Source organism: Hyalella azteca, unplaced genomic scaffold (genome assembly GCF_000764305.2).
Source record: "Hyalella azteca isolate HAZT.00-mixed unplaced genomic scaffold, Hazt_2.0.2 contig16998, whole genome shotgun sequence".
Lineage (NCBI taxonomy): Eukaryota > Metazoa > Arthropoda > Malacostraca > Amphipoda > Hyalellidae > Hyalella > Hyalella azteca.
In genome coordinates, this window is record NW_025946801.1 from 1 (window position 1) to 17,898 (window position 17,898).

General features: G+C 41.0%; 1 protein-coding gene and 1 long non-coding RNA gene across 2 annotated transcripts; both read left to right on the forward strand.

The window, feature by feature from the left end:
* The first annotated feature begins 6,481 nt into the window (after positions 1-6,481).
* Positions 6,482-7,397, forward strand: LOC108675770. Its single transcript, XM_018163796.2, has 3 exons — positions 6,482-6,792; positions 6,990-7,063; positions 7,278-7,397. Exons 1-3 carry the CDS (start codon positions 6,645-6,647, stop codon positions 7,371-7,373), a joined length of 318 nt encoding a protein of 105 aa, XP_018019285.1. The 5' UTR covers positions 6,482-6,644; the 3' UTR covers positions 7,374-7,397.
* Positions 7,398-7,423: 26 nt separating this feature from the next.
* LOC125179373 lies at positions 7,424-8,188 on the forward strand. The gene is made up of 2 exons (XR_007157244.1): positions 7,424-7,709; positions 7,864-8,188. It is a non-coding gene; the product is annotated as an uncharacterized LOC125179373 (long non-coding RNA).
* The last annotated feature ends 9,710 nt before the right edge of the window (positions 8,189-17,898 follow it).

A 17,898-nucleotide genomic window follows, 5' to 3' on the forward strand; every position in this document is an offset into this window, starting at 1 on the left:
TTTTTTGTTGCATTGAGATTTAATTTCTTTTGATAGTATTTTTGAATACTATGCGTCTCTATACATAATTTAAATCACTTCTCCTGTTCAGTTTGTGTACTTACATACATTAAAATACGATTTTTCAAGTGTACGAATATTTATTTCCCCCCACTGTATGTTTAAACTTGTAAGAAGTTTCGGCTTACATTGTACAATTAACAGTCTCAGAGCAATCAGTGTTACAAACACGTATCAATTTTGTGAATATCAAACCTGTGCCTGCACTTTGGTCGCAACAAACGCCTCGGGTTAATGAATTGACAAGTTGTCTCTCGTTCATCCTATTTGGTATAATGACTTACAGGCACACAAAACAGTACAAAAATAATGATCTCAATTGTATCTTCAATAACTCCATGCATGCAGCGTTAATACATTCCTTTTCTTTTCTTTCCTTCTTAAAGTAGCTATAAGCGGACTTAGGTATGCAATTTCATTAACACTCACGCACGCAACTTCAAAAGAAGGTAGAACCAGTTTAACAAATTAAAGTTGTTTTCAGTAATGAACCATCTTGATTCAGCATGGCTCGACGCAGAATACACTTTTTCGAATATGTATTTAAAATCGATATGAAAATCGTATTATGTCGCAGGTCCGCTGTCTGAAGGCACGATCATCGGGAAGCAGCTGCTCGTAGAAGGCTTCATAGTGTCTCGATGGCTACCGCGCTGGCGCGAGGGCATCAAGCAGATGAGAGACTGGATTGATCAGGTCAGTTGTTCAAAGAAACTCATTAAATAATGATAAAATTAATTAAACGATTGAACGTCAGGTTTGGTCAACCGTGTGTCGCGCAGTAAAATTTTTTTTTAGAATTGACGAGCGAAAGTATTCGGAATAGTTTAGACTGGAATATTTTTATAATTTATGAGACAATATTTCCCGCACATAAAAATAGTACAACATTATAAAGTCGGTATAATGATATTCCTAATTATAATAAAACATTACAGACACTTGGCTCTACACCAGTCATTCGCCATGAGTTAGGTCAACAAAATTTTACTAATCCTGACCTACTTCATTCGAAATTTACTGTACTTCTTTGTAACTTCTTCTTTTCATACGTGTGCGTTGACAATACACTAAGACATTATTTAAATTCAGTCTTTATGTTTCATCAATTGGAATTAACTGGTAAAAGAAGCCTCTTCGCAACGTATTTGATGAAAATTGTTATAAAATAATCCTTATCAACAGTTAATGCACACGGTTTTTGCCAGGTTCCTCTCATATTGATTCGGTAAAATCCTGTCAGCTGCTGACAGTTAAATGAATTAGAATCACGTTGGTGTGCATTGTGCAAGTTTCACTGTATAGGCGATGATGACGAACGACTACTTGCTTATTTGCTTAGGGTAGTTTTTCGAAAAAATATAATGGAAAGAATTATCGAACGCTCTTCCTTCCAAACTTATTTTTTTGTATTTTATGAAGCAGATATTTCTTCTGTTTCAGGGCAAGCTGAAGTATAAAGAAACTGTAACTCTAGGGTTTGAGAACCAGCCCAAGGCGTTCATCGGGCTGTTCACGGGTGACAACATTGGCAAGGCGGTCGTCAAGGCCTGAGGACTCATTCGTTTAGGGATGATAGGCTTACTCCTACAATTGTTGCAAAGAAATTCTAGATTGAAATAGCAAGACCAACAAATACAATTGTGTGCAATGTATCACAGTCACCATGACACTACCGAAACAATTGTAAGTCAAGATTGCTGAACACAATCGGATGTTGCCGATACCTCGATGTCGACGTACAGATGTTCATCTTACCGCGAACTTGAAAATTTAATTGTGTGGATTGTTTGTATAAATTACCTTGTCATACTTCTTAACTATCCATATGGAATGGAAGTTTCACTCCAGTGCTTTTCTTTTTGTAGAGAACGCCTTCAAGCGCAAGTATCAAATCGAGGAACCGGAACTTAAAGTTCAAATACATGAGAAGTAGAGAATCTGTGTTTTGATCCTTACAAAATCAATGTTCATGTTGTCTTAATTCATTTCGTTTTGAGGATGATGACGGCGTGACTGTAAAGCTGTTATGAAAACGATTTGCACTTATCGGAACCTATTGCAAACCTGCAACCTTTATCCGAGTGCCCGAGTTACCCCGACACTCTAAAGGGGCACATGAAGAAGCTGCATGACTCGGAGTTGGTCATTTCTCGGTCAATGTTCGACCTGTTCTGTATATCTCGCTGTTTAATTGTTTCTTTTATCTTGAGTTAATGCATGAGGCGACGTTCAGTACACGTCCTAAATTTTTCGCTCACTGTAACAATTTATCATCAAACGACACTGTAACGAAGTGTAGGACTCAACACCACAACCTACTTGATTCTACTCGAATGTCTGCCTGCACTGAGTTTGTCGTGCGCTTCCCATTGGCGGTACGCCAAACCCTTTCAGGGGTTATGAGAAAAGTTTCGCGGCCATGAAGATATAGAAGAGTATAGAGAGGTTCAAGCGTTGAAATAAGGTCAAAAGGGAAAAATTATTCTCCGTATCAACTTAAAGATTTAGGATTGGGTTGAATGAAACTGAAATAATTGAAGTAATACTAATTTTTAGAGGTATTTTACTGGAGACGTTCGCTAGCTGTTGATCTATTTCTTCATTTGCGCTGAATCTGAACACATGGTTTCCGAGAGTTCTCTTTCAAGTTTCATGCTTCGACAACTAATACACCATTTCAGTGTTAAGTTATGTCGAATTAACTTGATTTAAAACTCCATAGAATCGAAGCTTTGCTAACTATGGGCTAAAGGCAATGAATCTTAGATGCGAGGTCATCCCAAATTTCTATGCAGCAACATCAGGTGTTGACGGTGTTGTGCTCGAATGGGAAAGATAGATCATATCTAATCGACTGATAAGATCCTCTTTACTAGTATAAGGTACCGTTTAATATTATTGTTGATCAGTCAGTCGGACCCGTTCAAGAGCTATTAACGCGCGTCAGCTTCCTATTTGGTCGGTGCATTGGGTTTCCTCTAATCTATAAAATTAGATGAATGCCTTCTTTCTTCTATTAGATGCCTTCTTTCTGATTCATTAGCTGGATCAGAAAAACGTGCAATATTTTCTACACAGTACTTATAGCACAATATTGGAACCTTGCAATTTTTACGTTGATATTACATATATATTTAAAATTTCCTTGCATTTTAAACATGAGCGGAGCACCACGCCAAAGTGTTGATCATGTCAGAGTGACCATGTTAACCCCTTAGACTTTTTTTTTTGCTCTTTTGTACATTTTTAACAATCAAGTACATTTGTACTTGATTTGTTATATTTTATTGTTATTATATTATACATATATTGTTGAACTAAACATTCAACGTTCAAATGTACTTTTTGTACATTTGAACGAAACAAAGTTTCGTTCAAATATCTTCAGTAATTTAGAAGAAATTTCTTGGGAAATTTAAGCACGTATTGCTGTTTAAATCCCAAATGAAGGAGGTGAAATGTAAAAAAACTCGAACGAAGGCAGGATCGAGCGAATTTTTACGAGCTGAACATCACCCTTTGGTAGTTAGCATTGTATATTCAAAATTTCGTTTAAATATGATCAGTAGTTTGGAACGAATTCCTTGATCACTGCTAATTTCGGCCAGTATCGCCATATAACTTACAAATGAAGGTAACATTGAAAAAAAAATTTCACGAGCTAAACATCACCGTTAGGACCTAATAGATACGTGTAACAAGTTTCATCGAGCTGCGTTCATTAATTTGGGAGATATTACTTGATGATACTTGAATTTAGATATTGGTCGTGAGACCGGCCACCAGTCCGGCCGTAAATTCGCCCGCGACGTCCAAGGTTTCTAGTGCTGAAACAATTAAAACGGCTTAAAAACGTATTGGTTCACTAAATGGGGTGCTATTTGTTAAATACACATTTATGTTTAACCTATAATCCTATATCTAAATTTCAGGAAAGAGGCGTATGTCTGTGAGGGGCGCTAGAAATTCACTAGGGAGCCAAAGGTGGCGCCAGCCTGAAATAGTTTGGAAACCACTGATTTAGAGCATGTAGCGGTAGCGGTAGCGGCCGCTACATTTCAAAGTAGCGCTGCCCAGCTCTGTCAATAACACACGTCGACGTAGTTTGTGTCAAGCAAGCTGCGTGAGAGGCAGGAACAGAAAAAACTGTCCGGCAACAATCTCATTCCAGTAGTCTCAAGACAGTAACGGTTTTTGCGTAGTGTCGCACGTGTACTAAGGCCGTCACGTGTACTAAGGCCGCTACGTGTATCTATGCCGTCACGTGTACTAGTTAGTTAAGCAGTATCCATTAGTTACGTAGTATGCGACAACGGAGCGAACTAAAATAATTCCGAGACAACGACAGCAGGAGTGTACAGTAAATAAATAGCTTCGTTGTTAATCAATTCTAGATCAGTCGCAATTGGAAAAATTTATGTGTTTGGGAAACCTGCTAAGGCTGAGCGTTTAGTGAGCCAATTAACTTAATTTCAACACATATATCCATTTTTAATTTGGTCCTGAGCGATTACGATTTGACTAACTTATTCGTGGTAAACCTGCTCATGATCTTGGTCGAAAAGTGATCTCGGTCGTAAGTCAAGTAGTAGTTATTTGAGAATTTCACCAGTTACAATCCGTAATTCTTCAAATTAAATTCGAAATCAAATAGTAAATTCGTATGCGAATAGTAAATTTTTATTCCGACGAGGTCAACCTTCCACATTTCTTCTAATCTGAACTGGAAGATTAAGGCCAACTTCATTTTTCTAGCACACTCCAGACAGAGTCACAGCACAGCTAACTCGTATAGTGCGGCGTCATATACGAGTACCAATGACGCTGCTAGTCAACGAGTTTATTTGCGGTTGCGAACTTCGAAATAACTGATCTCTTGGTGTATAAGAGATCCCGTCTCCTTTAAAAATATTAAGCGCCTTAGCCCTAGGTGTAGGCAATAGTCTTCAAAAAAGTTATTTTATATTCGAAAGGTTTTAGTACAGTGTAGATTCGGAAACTTCTAATCGTATAATCTGGCGATTGCACCCGTTTCATCAGGTGTACGAAAACTGTACTAAAGGCTTGAATTAGCAAACCTGGAGCGCAGCGATCATAAATTTAAAACTTCGCATGGAGGCTCTACCTCCTTCACTTTGCTCCGTAATCTGTTAGAAGTCAATTCAATTTATAAATTGACGATTCCTCCTAGGACTGTACCTCTTGTGCAAGACTATAGAGTTCGGCACCTATAGTCACAGCATCGTATCGCTTAGCTAAATTGCTGTCAGCCGCGGGTCTACTACGTACATCAGGCTAGGAAAAACAGGTCCCAATTACGGTGTGAAGTTATTCAATTCAGGCGACCTAAAACGTAATCATAATGATGGAATATGCCTTATTTCGGTGAAGATGTGGTCGACGGTACCATCGCAACAGCCCGCAGGAATAATTTGAACCTCTTTGCTTACCGAGCTTGTCGATCACATCGTGCGCACGTAGTTCAGCTACATGTACATCGAAAGCAGCTCGTATTGTAGAGTTACTAAGTGATTGTCGGGAGTCTACAATGGCGGGACTTCATTCCCGCCATTGTACATGTGACTAAATATTCCTTAAGGCTAACTGTATCATTCATGCTAAATTTTGGTGGCTCTACTACTTCACGGTGGTCCAAATACCTGTAATGCAGGCGCTGTTTACCATGGTACCTTGGTGTCGATTCATTGCATGATGTATCAGCAGATGAGGAAGCCACGCTAACTCCATGAGTACTATCAGAGGAGGCTTCAGAAGATGAAATGATAATTTCTTCTACTTTAACAATCTTCTTAGAATTGCGTCTCTTCTTCTTCTTATTTGAGGTCTTTTTTTGGTGCCTAGTTCGACGACGAATCCCCCACCTAATCTCGATTGTATCAATCGCCCGTTGGTTCGACAAACGCCCAATGACTTCATGCCTCGGCTATCAACCTGTTCGCAATTGTACGACTTGATCAACCGTCAAGCGTACCGTCAACCCTCTTATATGAATTGGTCATTCATCGACCCACTTGGCAACCGTCGTACGACTTGCTTTATCGGCCTGCGGCTACTCAGTCGACAAATTTAGCTCGACAAGTAGAAATTCAAAAACCTAACTGATTTTTACGTCCTTCAAAATGGAGTGAAGCAAGGCGAAGTCCAGTTCCTAATACCGTATCGTGCCAATCCTTTTCGATCTAGCTTCTTAATTTGTTTGTTCGTTCGAATTCATCAATAATTCTGACAAAAATTAACTTCTTTTACTTGCATCACGCCCACACTTATAGGCGATTTTTTCTTAGTTGTTTAGATGAAATTTATTTTCACGCATGTTGCGGTGAAAATATTCCATCCAAAGCATAGGTGAAAGCATTCTCTCTCATGAATAATGTATAGGTAAAATTGTTGTCTCACATTTATAGGCTAAAATTTTCCCTCACAATTATAGGTAAAATTAATCATAGTCAAGTGATATTAGGAATATATCATTCACTTACATGTATAGGTAGATTGTGATTGTGTTTGATGCTTATGAGAAGATTACACGAGAGATGCCACGACTGTGCTTCAGTTCATAAATGGCTGTGTTGCAGAGTCCCGATTCCGTTTTGCAACGCATGTGGGAGGAGAGAGAGCGCCTTATCATGAGGGTCAACGCTCTCGAGCACGCCAATGAAGAGTTGCTGCGTGCAAATGACTTGCTGCAGAAGGAAGCTGCCCGACAAAGTAAGTGATTATCCGCCAACTGTACTCGCGTGTTGTACATATTTTTTTTTGTTGCATTAGAGATTTTGAAGTTTAAAAATTACTCAATTACTTTTGAATACTCCCGTGTCTTGGATGTTACACCCAACCTCTAAAAATTAAAGGTTTTCAGTTAAGTCGCAGATTCCCTAACAAATTTTTTTCCTCTCTACGAGAAGGTCGTGACTGGAAAAAACGGCTGCTAGATTGCCGCAGCTTAAAGGAGCACGCCGAAGAGTGCGCATATGAACAGGTATTGAATGTTGCATGTTACATTGAATGTTGCTGTAGTGGTGGTATGTAACACGGTTGCACTAACTGATAGTCAGTCTAGCTTAATTTCATAAGAGCAGGTTTTGAAAGTTTTTGGCTTGGTTTGGTTATGTAATAAAACGTGAAATTTAAAGAAGACGGCGAAAAGGGGTATTTTAGAAAATCTATCTCCTACAAATATCGTGCTATTGCAGGAGCAGCGGCATAGCGCCCTTCTTGCCCGCGCCACTGCTGAGGTGGAGGCTACTCGCAGAGAGCGCGACTACTGGCAGATGCGCCATGGGCTCTAGAGGAAGCTCTGCAGGAGTGTGAAACTGAGCTGCAGCAACAAGCTGTAAGTTACATCAACTCTTCTTTTTTTTCTTGCTGAAATGAGTGGCTATGACCACCTCTCACCCCCACCTCTCACCCCCACCTCTCACTCCCCACTCCCGCAGAAGTACATCGAGACGCTCGAGGAGCTGCGGCCAAAGTCGATGAGCAGACTGCGGGTCCATGAGCAGACTGCGGGTCCATGAGCAGACTGCGGGTCCATGAGCAGACTGCGGGCGGCCCCGCAGACCCGCCAGGCGCAGCCAGGCGACTAGCCAGGGACCAGCCAGGCGACCAGCCGACGTCAGCGCCAGGTCAGTTGTACGACGTCTCAATATTTCTTAATCATTCTGAAACGTTTTACGTGAGCGTCTGGGTGAAACTACGTTTAAATTGTTCATGTTGCTTTTAACCTGCTATTGAAATTTTTTGATTTAAATTTTTCCCAGAGGTAATTCTTTATTCCAGGTGCTGCTTGCTATCACAAGCGTGGAGGAGGAGGGGGATGAGGAGGAGGGGGCGTCGCAGTGCCTTGCAGTTCCCGGTAGTCAGGGTGTCCGACACGTACGCGTATCACCTCGCGGGCACCTTGGCTCACAAAAACAAAAATTACAATGTCCAATATGCAAAAAACTGATCAGTAAACAAAAAAAAACTTTTTACATGACGAAGGTTATAACGTTTATGAACCAGAGCATGATAAAGTGTCAATAACTGATAAAAAAAAATTTAGGATTTAATCCTTGACAATAAAATGTATTTAGGTTTTAATCCTTGACAATAAAATGTCTTTCTCCTCGTTAGAACGCTCTTCTATTCGTCGTCTTTATCTAAATTTTCTAATACCCTTGTAATATGGGGTGGAGTGCCTATCCGTACAAAATAACCGGTTATCACGTTGATGAACAGGACACTGCGGTCAATCCTTGTACCATTGATTCGTACTACTGAATTATATAGACAGTCAAAAATCCTGAAATTCGATGACATGTACAAATTTAAGCTTTTACAGTTTATGAATAGGGGCACTTTTTCATGATCAGCGTCTTTTTGAAAGTTTATTTGCTCCTCTTGTTCCTCATCATTTCCATGATACCATCGTTCTTGTAGATTGTGTACGTATAGCCGGCACGATGTGGTGAACTTGCGGTAATCAGGGTCGTAGCTCATAGTCTTCTAGAGGATCATCAATATTTCTTGAACAACCGGAGGCAGGCGCGACTGGCGAGGGCTCCAATATCAACCTGGGGCAGCTCAGCCTTGGCAGTCATGGCCGCCATCGCCAATTAGTCGATCTGGTTCATGGACGCCATCAGAATAGCAACCACCCGATAAGCGGCTTATCGATGTGAGAATAATTTACACACTCCGTTAGGAGGTAACTTTCCGCTATACATAGCGGTACACTTTGAGTGTACGGGTATGTTGCAGATGTACACGTTGCAAAAATAAATGGTATGGGCGCCCCATTCAGGGCATATGTTGTACAGACTCTTGCCTTCATTCATCTTTTGATGCTGAAAGCCGTGGCGAATTATATGCACACCACACTCTTGAAGTGGACTTGTGTTGTCCACAGCCGCTCCTCAATAATTTCCAGTAGTTTGGTTGCAACTACGCCAACGTCAACAGGACTAACCCGGAGAATGAACTTGCGTCGGCGGCGGTAGATTTCACGCCAGCCGCAATTAGTACGGCCACGGCTTAAATGCATTGCCAGCAGCAGCGACGTGGAAGGCCCTACCACGGTCATCGGGGAGGATCTACGAATCAACCCAGCTACACGACGACCAACTACACCGCGATCCTACTCGAATCAAAGAGGCGTAGGTGACGTGCTAAAATGTGTGCTAAGGAACAATAGCGACGTTCTGTGGATCACGTGGAGTTGTCCAAATGGAAGGGGCTAGATTCTGCTAAGACCTGACGAGGTCTGCATATAATGAACTTAATTCATTGAATTCAAACCGAAAATCCTGAGAATATGGCAAAAGCCAACTCTAATTCTGAAAATGCGGTGCTCGGCATTGAAATATTTGGAGCAATAAGAGCTCAACTGCTGTAGACGACAGTCAATGGGAACAATGTGGTGCCTTGCAGGAGCAGGTGACGAATTCTCAGTTGAAAAAGAATCAGAATCTTCCCTTGGCGAGCGAAAAATCAGTTTCTGGAGTCGGAGAAATGGAAACTGTCGATGCGCACGGCCTCTTATTTTCGAAGAGAAAAACACACTTTTGCCGGAACAACTTGAAAGTTCTGAAAACGCAACTTTGCCTTACCATTAGAGCTAGTGTCCGGGCTCAAGGTAAAAATAGCGTTGACCTAATATCGAAAACTAGCAATGTTTCCTAATTTCAATTTGTTCCCTGCCTGTTTTTGATCTATACCTTACTAGCACTGCCTCGTGCTCCTGCTAACAACCTTCACCTCCCAATCCACACTATCACAGGACTTAATACTATAGCTGGAAAAAGAGTTAAGCAAGCTGCGCTCCAAGCTAACTATTCCAGCAAGACGGAGACCTGCGCGTCCTCGCCCGCATTCAAGAGTCACGAGATGGCCTCTAGTTCGCATCCTGCCTCATCTGGTAACTGCCGCCTCTCACTTGCTCAGCACTCTGAGTACAGACTATACCACGAAGTATTATAGTTCGCAGCTACCGCCAGGTGTTGCGGCTGCGTGACAAGCTAAGGCGGCTCCTCGTACGCCTTTATAGCAGCGCAATCGCTGTCTGAGACCACAGCTGCTCTTCTTCAAATGGATTATCTTTTAACGCATCATTGCCTTGCCATTAACGCTAGTTAACACAGCTCTTGGTAAAAATAACGTGTAGAAATAACCATGTATTCTGATCCATAACTAAATTGATAGAACCAACATGTATTATAGTCCGTACTTATTCCTTCTTCACAATTCTGATGGTAGTTTGAACGTCTACCAACAAATAAAAAAGGAAAACGGGGTAAAAAGCTCATTTTTTACCTAGAGTTTTCCGAAATTATGTCGTCCTAATACCTTGTGAATAAAATGACAGTTCACTGGAGGATGGCTTCAAACGCTCTAAGAATATAATAAATAGGGTTCCATGCGCAAGGAACATTTCCCCTACCGGTCTACTGTGCCCAGTCAACATTATAGCAGATTGTACAACACGACTATCTTGAATGCCTTCGCCGAGGGGAGAATCCACTTAGAACATGCAACGAATTACGAGATGGCTGCACTATGCTTTCTAATTAGGCGATTCCCAGCACTCATTCGAAAATTATCTTCCTAGTTACCTCAGGTCCCAGCCAAGAATTGTGACGCTCTCACGGCTTCGGTGAGAACTTAATTTAGCTGGTGGGCTGTGTCTCGGGACTATATACGGAAGTTCCTGACAGGGTTGTCAGAAGGAGCGAAGAGAAAAAGGCCAATTTGGCTGGCATTAAAGGCCAAAAAACGGCCCGTCGCAACTTAATGAGGAATATCTATATTCAAGGTAGTTACAACCGTTTACAGAGCGCACATCTTTTCAAACTTACGGAAAATACATATTACAACAATTTCACTATGACTACGCTCCAAATTCTAAATAACGGTCAATGCCAATTATGCCACATTAGGCGCCAAGCTACAGCGAGTTATACCTTACTTGCAGATCGTAACTGAGAACCGTATAATGCTATTTAGTGGTCAGAATTATGATTTTTCATATTCGATTGCCACCTAACAGCTAAGGGACAGCGTTGCCAGATGGTATATTTCTATACCAGATTTCACAAATCTGGTATTTTCAGAAGGTGTCTGGTATGAATATTTTAGATCTGGTATATATGCCTAAATCTGGTATTTTCTGACTTACTGCAAATTTACTGCATTAAGTTCCACCTCTGAAATTTGAACTTCCTCCGGCGTTGGCGAGGATTATATTATTATTTATATAGATTGCCTTCAGAGCGGCGCGACTAGAGGTTTCCCGCCATTTTTGAAACCGCAAGTTTACCGCTTGATGAAATAACCCCAATCTAATCGTTAACATTTTACAAAAGTGCTTAGTGCAATATAAGTACGAGAGTGATGATTCTTGATCGATTACTGATCAGTGATGATATGGCCTGGGACGAGTGAGGTTGTCGAACTGATCTCTGCGACGCAAGCTCCATAATTTTTATTTGGTGGTTTTGAATTCTAGAGTGCAACTTGAATTCTGGGGTCCCATTCAATATTTCACTGATCTTGAAAATCATCATCCATTCATGAAACTGGCTGCCTACTGAATCACTTATCTACTTGACGTGTCTCCATTGCATTCTTGGAACGAGTGTTTCCGCAAGTCACCTATGTGAAAAACAAGCAGCGAAATAAAATTTCAAGTAAGGTGCTGAAATCCCTAATTCGGACCAAAAGCTATCTGCTGGTCAGCCGCAACAAGTGATCAAACCCGAAATATTGGATTAATGTAGTGAGCAAGCATGTACGAAAATAAGCAAAAGGAAGATGACCTGTTTCCGTGGCTTGCTCATGTTGAGCGAAGGGGAAGAAGTGCCACACTGCGATACAAAAGGAAAAAGTATCAATGTAATCAAACACAGGAGAAGAAAAGTGTCAAAATGTTCAAAACAGAGGGAAAAAATATAACTCAGTACTCACTGCAGTGAGTGACAGAGAGCGCATTTTCTCGTCGACGCAAACTTGAGGTCACGGACGGACGGACAGACGGACATGGCGAGCATAATAGTGCATTTTTTCCATAAATGAGAAAATGCGCTAAAAATATAACGTGTTCAATTTGGCTAATTATCGTCAAGCCAGATAAATGCACAGAAAATAAGATGATTTTTTCTTATTCTAACCAACGTTTCTGACGAATAGTTTCATTAAATTTTGATGTATTAGTCTGTTTTTGAACAAAATAATTTCTGGTATATTTCTGGCATTTTGAGCTAGGCAATATGGTATTCTCGCCAAAAAAATACCTGGCAACACTGCCGTCGTTCGTGCCTGCCAGTGCGTCGTTAGATGCCGTCGAGTGAGGTTTGTTAAGATATTTTTTAAATATTTTACAGAATAATTGAGAATCGTCTAGAACCATTATCGTTCAAACAAGCCATAATTCACTTGACCCAAGATACTTCACAAGAGCGGCGCAGATGCTCTCACCATGGCTGCATCAGCACTATTAGTATACTAGCCAGTAGCCACTTCTCCAGCGAAGAAATCAACACATCGTCGTCGCTCTCGGCCGCGGGCACATGCCGGCTCATGCCTCTGAAGCGGCTGGATGTCCACGCTAGGGGATGCATGCCGGAGGCCAGCATAGCCCAAGACCAGCATATCTTTCATCCTCCTTTCCGTGCGTAAGCCTGCTAAAGGGCAGAGTAGACTAAGGGATTACAAGTTAAAAGCCAAAGGTACAAATCCCCTTCATGGAAATTAACCAGCGAGCTAATGAGAAGTAAGCCACCAATACAATCGCTCTACGCCGTATTGAAAACCGTCCAACAGCTCTATCCCATGCCGTCTAACCACCTCACGATTTTCGGTAAGCAACTTCCTACGCCATACCGCTGTTGATACACAGTCAGCACTCCAGCCCGTCCGTTCGTCGCAGCTGTTTTCCCCCGATGAGATAGGTCAATTGACTACAGCTGCTTAGGTGCCAGGATGACAATATCTACAGCATTTAGATGGTTGATGTTGGCTCCAGGGCTGATTTGAGCGTTAATTTGCTGGTCTACGGCTGCGCACCCCACGCTAGTAGTGTGGACAGTTCAAGCGGTGCATGAACTAGCGGCTAGTACTATTCCTGCGTACAGGCACCTTAATTAGCGTAGAGTCGTGGCTACTTAATTTTGTGTGGTCGTCCTTTCACCGGTGAGTCGGGGGGAAAGCCATTAAACTCGGTTAAGTCAGTCGTCGGTCATGGCTTCGTTGAAGAAATCCTCTGTTCTTACAGAAGACTCGGCCATTCGTTCCTACCCATTTCTTCAATGGATAATTTCTTTTCGCAAAGCAAGTTTTCCAGTAATTGAGGCTTGCACAGGGCACTATAATTTTAGATAAATTAATTCTCAATTAGACAACAACACATCTCATCACCATAAACAATGTGTGTCTGGACACTTCGAGAAAAGTTCACGAGCAAAATTTACATTTTGAGTACACACTACACAATACGTCATTGGCCCGTATGCTAAATAGGACACTAGCACTACGAAGTAGCACTATGCACTACGAAGTGTCCTGTTGGTATGCTAAATACGTCACAGACACTAAGCACTTCGAAGTAGCTCTACAATGTTTAGTGTCGCTTAGTGTCGCACTACTGATTCGTATGCAGAAAGACTTTGAAGTGCTACTTCGCTGTTAGAGTACTTTATAGTGCCGCACCACGCTATGAGTCTATTGAAGAATGGTAGTTAAGTGCTCAAATAATAAATTATTCCCTAAGTAATTTTCATTCATTACAGAAGATTGATGTAAAATGTTTAGTTGTGATGGTATTTAATGGTACTAGTGACAATTGTGATGGTGAGCTGAAATTCGCAGTGCGTCTGCGCACCTTCCCCATCATGATCATACATTCAAAGTCCACGCTTCCCAAAGACATCGAACAAAAGAGAGAAGCATGGAAAGTTCTTGCAGAAGAATTCAAAATGATTCCAGAAAAAAAATAAATAAAATTCAAAACATGGTATCAAAAACAAAAAAAGTATTTTCTACTTCTACGCTGTTCATCTGTTTCGCCAAGGAAAATGTCAGCCATAATATGAATAACATGTTGTTCACTGAAGCGGTACACTTTTTTATATTCATGGCATGTAGTTCCTGAGGTTTTTACGCGATGATGCCTTTGCTGTAAGCCAAACAGATCCATTGCTGACGAAGTAAACAAGGTGAAATATGCCGTAGTGTCGTCGTGAAGTGCGGTGTGTAGGACACTTCAGATTTTTGTAGTGCGCGTTATGCTTTTGGCCCTTTTAAGCATACCAACCGTAGTGTTCCATGCCGCACTATGGCTTGTAGTGCGTAGTGCTAGTGCCCTATTTAGCATGCCAACCGTAGTGTTCCATGTCGCACTAGTACGGCACTACGGCTTGTAGTGCATAGTGCTACTTCGTAGTGCTAGTGCCCTATTTAGCATGCCAACCGTAGTGTTCCATGTCGCACTAGTACGGCACTACGGCTTGTAGTGCGTAGTGCTACTTCGTAGTGCTAGTGCCCTATTTAGCATGCCAACCGTGGCGTTCCATGTCGCACTATAGTAGGCACTACGGCTTGTAGTGCGTAGTGCTACTTCGTAGTGCTAGTGCCCTATTTAGCATACGGGCCATAGTCGGAAAAATACACGTCATCCGCAAGTCTGCGATGCGCCGCAGCGCATGGGTCGTTTTTTCAGCGCTGCGATGCGCCGCAGCGCATTTTCTAAAATGGTACCTGAAAACCCTGCGCTGCCCTAAAAGCCAATCCAGACAAGAAATTTGCCATGAGACTGGTGTCTCTGTGTGCAACTTTGGCTCAAGCTTCTTCTCAACAAGAGGCAGAAGTCTCCTATCTGACTTGGGCATGTCAAGCTTTAAAAGAATCCCAACGCCCAACATTTCACCTGTTCCACCTTATTACAATTTTGAACCTCATATCCATAATCCAACTCTCCACACAAAGCACATGTAGCCGTGATGCCCCCCCCTGGCATCAATAGGGGAATGTTCAAGGAGTTCTGCCATGCCAACTCACCTTCCCATGTGCATGTGTATACTGACGGATCCAAACTCAGCGACGGTTCCACAGCTGCAGCTATGTTACTCAGCGTCATGTGCAACCAAGACAGGAGCTACTAAGTAACTTGAGAAGCTTCAATGTAGAACTGAACCTTTGTAATCTCCTGGGGGGAGGTAACTTTAGTGATAAGGTGTCACAGATAATCTCTCAATTTTTCAATGTATTTATTTTAAAGTCAGGTAGGCTAAGTGATCTTTAGATGAGCGCCTTGCAAAGCTGTATATATGGAAGCATGATAGAATTGTTAATGCATGGCAAAAAAAAAACACCCTTTTTTTTGGATGTAGTTAATCTGCAATAATACCATGCATGGCTACTGCTGATATATGTTTTGATTTGGCAAGTAGATCCATAGTGGCAAACCAGAGCTTTTTTGGAATCAGTTCATTTTTAATTTCCTCAATAACTCAAGATTTAAACCAATTACTTAATTATGATAATGCTGGTATGATGTGGTATCCATGATACTTTACTGGTCTACTTATAGGGACTTGAAATTGAACTTGAAGGAGAGTCTAAAGAACTCTCTGCTCTGCCACTATGAGTAGATCATCTAGGTTTTTTTTTAATATTATTATAATTATGTATATATTTCTATTATTATTGTTATTATTATTATTATATTTTTTTGTTTAATGAAGGCTGTTATATTAGCAGCCCTTACTTATCTAAATTACATTAGCACTTTAGCAGTAACTCATTTCATTTACTAATATATGTTCCCTGTAAACTTCTACCCAATCCTGCACTGAGCAGTTGAGCTTACATCAGCCAACCTCACTAAGTGGCAGCAATTAACTTCATTTACAAAAAAGATGAAAACCACAAGCTATAAGCTCTCAGGCCCAACGGTCATCCATCTGGCAGACCTGCGGCTTTAAGTCCACTCCAAGTGGACACCCTGCAAAGAAAGAAGAAGAAGAAAGCGCATGGGTCAACCTTGTTTTGTATTAGTTCAACCATGATTAATATAGCGGTTTCAGCGTTTACTAGTCCGTAGGCCTGTCGCTGATTCATAACATTGGCTCTTGCTTGTGGATGTTTTCTTGTGCCAAGTTTGCCCTGTTTTCCACAGTTTGCATCCTGAGCCACTGTATCCACTGACCTACTATAAACAAGAATCCAGTGGTTACCTACTTAGAAGAATTTAAACACAATACAGGCTCTCAGGCCCAACGGCCGTCCTTGAGGTCAACCTGTGGCTTTAAGTCTACCCAGTGTAGACACCCCGAAAAGAAGAAGAAGAAAGATTCATAACATTGCAGAACATCCACAGCTTGTCGCAAGCTTGAACTAACTGGGTAACTGCTTCAAATTCTCTTTACTCAACCTCCCGGCCTCCTTGCCGATTCTGACCAGAAACTGCTGCACAGTTTCTGGTCAAACCTCTCTGCAGTCTGCTCTAATCTTTGTACTCTGAAGTTCTGAGTACCTACAAAGATTGGTTGAAGACTTGAAGTTCAGAGTCTGAACTTAGACCATTAAGCCACCCTGTCAGGTTCAAGTTCATTAAATCTTTCATCCGCATGTCATCATGGTCATGCATTCAATTCAGAATTTCATATTATATTAACATCAACTGTGAAAAAGTAAAAAAAAAACAAGATTGGTGTTTAGTGACAGGCCAAGCCGCCAAGGCATGCCTATTTTTCAGTGCCAACAATAATATATTATTACAAGTGGACATTGGATAATGGATAACTAGGCTGGCTAAGTGCCATTGAAGTATACAAGTATGCTCATGGTTTATACAAGGTCCCCGAAGAATTAGGTACTAAAATTTGAAACAAGAACCAACACCAGGGGGCAGGGGCCGGGGGCCACAGCTATAAACTAAAAAAAATACGCTGCAATTCTCCACACGACAAAATTTCTTCTCGCTTCGAATCACCGACATGTGGAACAGCTTCTCCATCTCCGATGACATCATTGGCGCTCCAAGTATGAACGCGTTCAAGAACAGACTAGATAAAACTATGTTAAAATATATGTTCAGATTTGAAATGCCTAGGGTAAACGCGGTATATTCCGTCATAGTGGGTAATTCCGTCATCTCTCTAGTTTTTCCTTTATATTAATCTTTGTTTTGGTTCCATGCGTTCGTTGATGGTTGAAATGGTGACGTCATACATTTGCGCGTCGAACTAATGCCAAAACACTAGGTCTTGGCCATCTAGCGGGAAAATATTGAGATCCAAAGAGAGACAATGCACGCTGGCCAGTGAGATCATCGAATAATGTGTCAAATTTGACAGTTGACCTTGCTCTACCAAATAGTGAATAACTGTTTGTATAGGAAGAATATTATGGTTTGAGACTTTTAAATACGTCTGTGAATATATTAGGAATCCTTTAAGTATACTTGTATTCACTGATTTCAAGTGGTAAATAAATTAATAGATGATTAAGTTGAGAAATGGATTTAGACACATAAAAACTAATTCGTCACAACTTGAATTGGACACACACAGATCGTTCCAAGATATGTACAAGAATTGAAATTTGCTTAATTAAAAGCTTAATAGTTGTTAATTGAAAGCATAATTAAGTAGTGTTCAATATTCATTAGTGTTCTAATTCAAAGCCGTGTTGTATTTAGAGATGCAAAAAAACATTTTTTTTCAGAGTGTTTTTTTAGTAAAAAAACTTTTTTTTATGTGTTTTTTTTTTTTGTTTTTTATTGTTTTTTTTTTCTTTCATGTATTTATTTGGGATCAATATATCTATACCCTTAATATA